At 34.3% G+C, this 6,906-nt stretch overlaps 1 protein-coding gene across 1 annotated transcript; it reads right to left on the bottom strand.

Annotated features, from left to right (window-relative positions):
* Nucleotides 1–505: 505 nt before the first annotated feature.
* On the bottom strand, nt 506–4,980 carry LOC21403155. Its single transcript, XM_010105693.2, has 8 exons — nt 4,866–4,980; nt 4,006–4,710; nt 3,317–3,423; nt 3,152–3,228; nt 2,717–2,786; nt 2,310–2,400; nt 2,168–2,230; nt 506–1,297 (listed from the first exon to the last, which is right to left on the bottom strand). The coding sequence occupies exons 1-8, from the start codon at nt 4,926–4,928 to the stop codon at nt 692–694; spliced, it is 1,782 nt and encodes a 593-aa protein (XP_010103995.1). The 5' UTR covers nt 4,929–4,980; the 3' UTR covers nt 506–691.
* Nucleotides 4,981–6,906: the final 1,926 nt, after the last annotated feature.

Consider the following 6,906-nt stretch of genomic DNA (forward strand, 5'->3'; position numbering starts at 1 on the left):
GCCCAACCCATCTAGGCCCATAATATCTTTAATTTTTTTTTTCTTTTTTTTAGTAATTTTGTCAACATCTTATGTATAATTATCCTAAATTACATACGTAGATGGGATGACTTATCTAAACCCATGATGGGCCAAGATAGGCCTTGAGTGAGCCAGCTCATTCAAAGCCCATGACACGGCCCATCCTGACCAACGACATGACCCAACCTGACCTGCGGCACGGCTCGGCTTGACCCACGTAAAATTGACCCGTGGTGTGAGCTACACCGAGATCATTCTGATACGGCCCCGGTCCGGCCCAGCCCACAAAAATCGTAGGCTGAGCCAGCCCGGCCAACGGCCCTCGTGGGCCTAAGAAGAACAGGACGGGCAGGGCTGGGCCAGCCCGTTCTTGGATCTCTATGTTCATCTATCTATAATGATACAATCTTTAATTCAATGACGTGCTTTAGCAGTTTCAGTAGGGTTGTTTTCTACCTATTTTTATAACTTTGAGGGTTGCATTTGTTCTCTACTGCATTTTTTTTTTTTTTGGGGTGTATTTGGCATTGCTTTTTACAAACAAGCAAAACTCAACATCAAATTCTTAATTTCACGAATTTAAAAACCTGAAGAACCCAGCTCACCAAAAGGAAAAGCATATAAATACAACAATACAATGCTGGAGAAGGCGGCATAGAGGGAGATAATTTTAATTAATGATTTCACCCTCTTCTTCTTCTTCCACGTTCTCATGTTTATCACAGTCACTATTTTTGCTGTCATCTTCACCACCATCATTGTCGTCGTCACTATGATCAGCATCGTCAAACTTTCCTAACACAGTCTTATCCGTATGCTCCAAGTCACCTTTCCCCGAATTCGGAACGATGTCATTCGCATCCTCTTCAACGGAGCCTTCCTTGACTATCACAGAAGGAAGTTTCAAAGGTTTATCAGGCCAATCTTTGAAGAAAGAATTCATTACCATGAACCTAAATGCCTGCAGCAAGCGGCTCTTATCTCTCTTTATATCTGCGCTAAGAAGCTTCTTCAATAACGTCGGTTGCTTCCTGTTCAACACACAAACAGCCGACGAACCGTTATCATTTAACCTCTGTCTCTTAGGATGCCGATCTCTGTTATCATTTCTTCCTCTTTTATCAAATTTGTTGCGTATTCGCCCTTTCTTGGCTAAGGGCCTCCCATTCTCTTCTCTTCCCTGCCCTTGTTTCCTTGGATCTGGGAGAGAGCATCCCGGGATTTCAGCAACTTCAACTCCCAGTTCAGCTTGCTTGGCTAGAATCTCCTTGAGTTGCTGCAAGCAAGGAATTCCACAAATCAAAATTGGGAATGGCAATTATGCAAGGCAAATGAAATTGAGACAGAATTAGCTATGGATAAGTCAGAAACAGGAATGAAGTAATCAGAGGTGACATTGCATTAACCAACATTATCCAAGTAACTTACTTGGTTAACTTAATAACATCAATGAATGGGACATTGATATTCACCCCTTTCCGAAAATGTAAAGAGCAACGAACCCTTTTGAAGAAGGGGTATAGAAATGTTGTAGGCTTTACTTTACCTAGGGTCGAAACCCTCTCTTTCCGTACCCTTCACCTCATTCACCAATGTTATAGATCGCAATATATCAAATCAAATAATAATGGCCACCATTATTCCAACAGTTACCTTTCTTTGATACGTTCGGTATTCAAATTTTGTCCGTTGAATGAAACCGTTCTATATCCTTGTGAAATGTAAAGCTACCTATATATGCCACCCTTCCGTGAAACAGTAAAAGCTATAGTCTTGTGATTTGGACACAAATAAACTCTTAAGGTTTCACGTGCAATGAAGCACCTAAGTTCTCTTAGTAACGATTTGATGTTGAGAATAGAAATCAATTGCAAGTGGTGAATTTTCATAAAGGAGATAAAGAGACATAGAAATGGTGAAAATTTAATGCTAGAGGCATCCCTAATGGGTTCAATCGGCTAAAAGATTGATCAGATGATTGCTTAGAGAATTTTACATTGATCCACTCAATGCCTCTTTCCTAACTTCAGAGAAAATGACAAGCCAATTCTAGCTTGGACTTGCGAGTTCTATGATCAAAAAGAAAATATCGATCATAGAAAAAAACAATGGAAAACAAATCAGAGAGAGAGGTTAATCAACGTACCTCTTTTCGCAGTTTGGCTTCCCTCTCAAAAGCCTCTTTGTTGAGCAGCTTTTCAGTAAGTTTCTGCAAGGGGGACATAGAATTATCAGAACCCCCGTAACAGGTGCAAAAGTCAGACAATACATACTGCAGAAAATGAAACCTTCTCTATGTTGCCTTTTGATGGGAAGTTCTTTCTACGTTCTTCACGCCACTGTCGAATTTCTTGTTCCGTATACGTCAAAGAAAGAGATCTTCTCATTTGAATAGCGTGAAAACACCCAAGCATAGGAAATATTAAATAATAATAAAAAAACTAACATTAGAAGAACTGAAGTAGCAGCAGCTGCAAGCTGGACATTATTGGAAAAAGTGTAAAATAGACAGCGAATAAGGAAAAAGGGCGATTGATTACGTTTTTTCCCCGACAATGGAGCAAAATACTAACTACAAAAAAATTCTCTAGTTGATTGATGAACAAATGCACCTCAGAACAATTTACACTAAATAACAAGAACTAATAAGAGCTCTATTCTCTCTCTCTCTCTCTTTGCATCATGCAAAACTTACCTTCTTTGTTCCCTCCCTTGTGCCATAGAGTTAGCAATACCAAACTTGCCCGACTTCTCATTGCTTAGCCCTGTGTACAGTTAACAAAATTTAAAAACACTGGAAATCGTGCTCAACTAGCAGTTTTAGTCAAAACGCATCGCCATATAGAGAAACCTTTTATGGAGTTAATAGTTAAGACTTGTGTTTGTTTATCTTAGTCTCCCCATTAGCTTTGCCGTGCTAAAGTTTATGGAAATGTCTCGTCTCTTTAATTTAAAATAAAAGAAGTTTTGTGATATGACAACATTCCTAATATTAGGAAATATGTTACAAAGACAATAAGATGAGGTATATACAATGCAAGGTCACATAACAACTTCCTTTTTGCTGCCTCATATTGTTTCTAAGAATGATTAACGAACAAACTTGACAGAAAAAGAAAATTCCACAAACCTCTTCCTTTGTGTGCATTAGGAAATCCAAACTTTTTCTTTCCACCTTTCACGTGATGAAACTGATTATTCTGAAATCTACATAAATTGAGTCACATTGAGAATGGCAAGCCAATCATCTAAATGTAAAAGGAAAAAAGAAGAAAATGATCATAAAATAACATACCCCCCTTGCATCATCCCTCTTTTTGGATTCTTTGTAAAGTTTTTACTCAATGGATTTTTCCAACCGGAACTTGAGATATTAGGCCCAGCTGTTTTTGAAGGATTTCCCTACAACAACCACATGAACGACAACAGATGTAGCCCATCCAGTAGTGCATAAATCATTGAATACAATTTAATTGGGGAAAAAAAAAACCCCCCTTAAAAAAATTAAAGGAAGACAAAACCAATCATAAAAGATGGAGAAACGTATTCACAGGAAGTAATAAAAACAGTATGGAGACGGATGCCAGTGCTGCTATGAGGACAAAAGAACCAAGTAACGAAATTAAGAACAGTGATCTCAATCGATCAATAAATTGAAATATCTTTTCCATGAACGCTCAACTAAACATAACATCACCAATAAATTCTTACAAAGCGCAGTGAACTTTCCATAAGTAGGTAGTTTAGTTATATTTTCTGCAAGTGCTGCATAGTGCTTATAAAGACAAACTTTTGTTCCATTTACATTTCCCATGTATTAGCAAAATCATGCAAACCGATTGGCATTTGTCTTATCAGACCAAAAACTTTTGTGCGGGTATACACCATTTATTTTTCCAACAAATAGAAAATAGGCCAGTAGAACAATGCTAATGCAATATATTATAATTAACATGGACTAAAGACTCATGAGAAGAAAGATACCTGTGTTCCCATGAACATTGGAGGTTGTAAGTCATTACTTTGCTCTGTCTGAAACGAATTAGAAACAATGGTCGACGAGTTTGCTTGCATTTGCTGAGGTGCAGCAATGGGCAGGGGAAAGTTATGCTGATTCTGATTAACTTGCGGTACAATTTGGTTATAATGAGACACATTACCGAAGTGCGAATTAAAGCTAGGATTTTGAAGAGCTGTGGCCTGAGGCGCTTGGCCCATAACCCCGAACCCATTCGGAGGGACAAACTGAGGAAGATTTGGCATTTGCATAGGCACAAACTGGTTCATATTCTGCATAGTATGATTGGGCAGACAAAACTGCCCAAACTGCGAACCCGCATTCTGATTGAATTGCGGTAAATTCGATAGATTATTGTGCCCAAACGCTTGCCCGTGAACGGGAAATGCAGTACCCGAGTTCATATTGCTCACACCACTTTGTGGACCAAAACCCACGTGGGGTTTCCCCTGTTGAGGCATAGGACGAAGTGACCCTAAAGGGGGCATGCCCAGATGGTTATTTGGCGAAGGAAGAAGATGGTTAGGTCCATTCATGAAGCCGGGTTGAGTTACCATATTGGGCATAGGCATAGCCACTCCATTATTCATATAGTTACTGGAATTATTAGAAAAAGGGATTGGAATTTGAGGATTGTTCATACCCAATTGAGGTTGAGACGGCATAGAGTTCTGTAAACACAAATTAACACAAAAAAAAAAAAAAAAAAAAAAAAAAAGCTTTGAATAATTAATTAATATAATAACATCCAATAAAATGAAAGGAGATTAGGAGAGTAACTATATGAATTAAGTTCTGTCCGTGAAAAGCGAGAGAGAGATATTACCTGTTGAGGTGGTGGGGCGGAGGATTGGAGTTGATGAGGAAACGAGCCGTAGAGAGGAAGCATTTTGGAACATGAAAACAGAAATTTTCCTTTTTGACTTTGAATAATAATATGAGAATTATGAGTTGTTGGACTGAAGCTAGGGTTTAAGGTTTTACAGTAGAAGGGTGGGAATAAAGACTAGTGGTTCTCTCCAAAATAATAATAACAATAATAATAAATAAATAAATAGAGAAAATACAGGGAATTTTGTCTTACGGATCAGTAATTCTTTTTATTTTTTAAGGGTTAGATTAATATTAGAAATTATTATTTTTAAATATTTTTTTAATTTTATGTGATTTTGATTTAGCTCGCTATCTGAGTGAGGAATGAGATTGACTCTATTCATAAATCGGTCTATCAAAAAAGGTCTTTATGAGATATATTATAGATGATGGAAAACATGTTTTTCAACTTTGGAAAATATATAAATTTAAAAGAGATATTTAGGTAATATACTTTGATTTTTAAAGTTGGATAGATATTAAAACTATTACAAATATACCAGAATGACATCATTTAAGTTTTATATACTAAGCAAAATTATGCTTATATTTTTGTGTATTTGATTCATTATATCTGAATTTTGTAAGTGTTTTGTGATTTTTCATATATGTGTGTGTGTGTGATTTTTATAGATTTTACGATTTTTAAGTATTTTTGGTTCTGACATTCTCTGTAATAATTTATGTCTCTTAGCATATGTCAATCCGAACTTAAAATTTATATTGTTCATGTAAAGTGCCCGTTAATTAGAAAATATTATAATTACTTGTACAATTATTTAGTAATATAATTACTACCGGTTATACTACCAATTAATTACTTTCTTATTGAATTCATTGTTGGTTATTTTTTAAAAATAAATTAATTAAAATTTTGTGTACGGATATTTTATATTATATTAACAAAATTAATAGTTTTTGTATATCACATTGAAAGATTGATGGAAAGTCTTTTTTTTTTCCACCGGTACATTACTACATTGAAAGAAAGATTATAACTTTTTTCAAGCCAAAAAAAAGTCAATTATAAAAAAATACAAAATTACAAATAAAGCTATTATTTGTTTCATTACCTCCACTAGTACAATTTCACGCGTTGAGAAACATGTATATGTTGTCCATCTCATCAAAACTAATAAGACACAGAATTTTGGGAGGAGAAACTAGAAAAAGGAAAACAATTGCCCAATTAAAAACAAGTTAACGATTGATTGGATTAGCAGAAGTTAATGATTGATTGGTGTGTTGGAAAAAAAAAAGGAAAAAGATACATATTAATTATAGGATATTTTTGAAATACTAAGCAATAATAAAAATTAAAATTTAATTGATTGTGATTTAAAAAAGATTGTGAAAAAAGGAAAAAAGAATTTACAATAGACCCATCTAAAAACAATACTTATACAGTCACTCGTTTTGAATAGGAAAAAAAAAGAGACAAATACCTCTTAAAATGTATAAATTTTAAATTTTCATCCTTTATTTTTAATTAATAATCTTTAGTTAAAGAATTATATTAGTGAAAAATATATTAATCAAAAGTAAATAATAATTCAAAGAGTGAATTCATTAATTTTCTCTTTGAAAAATTACATAAAATTACTCCATTCTGAACGCTGACTCATTATTTAACAATATACATTTTTTTCTTTTAAAATCCGTAACCACAAGTATTTTCCAAAATGCACACATTAATAACCATTTTCGCATTTATACATTACAACATTGTCAATTTCAAATTATAAAGTTCACTTTCGGTAATTTCAAACTTAATAATAATGACAAAAAGTAGAAATCATATTTAAAATGACATGATACAATGACGCACAAAATAGAATAGCATATCAAATATGTCATTTTCATGCTTTTTGATGTCAAATATAATATTGACAGCATTAACATTTGCATTAAAAGTCGACATTCAAAAAAAAAAAAAAAAAAAAAAAAAAAAAAAAAAAAAAAAAAAAAAAAAGGGAAAAAAAAAGAAAAAAAAA

This window comes from Morus notabilis, unplaced genomic scaffold (assembly GCF_000414095.1).
Source record: "Morus notabilis unplaced genomic scaffold, ASM41409v2 Scaffold1333, whole genome shotgun sequence".
NCBI lineage: Eukaryota > Viridiplantae > Streptophyta > Magnoliopsida > Rosales > Moraceae > Morus > Morus notabilis.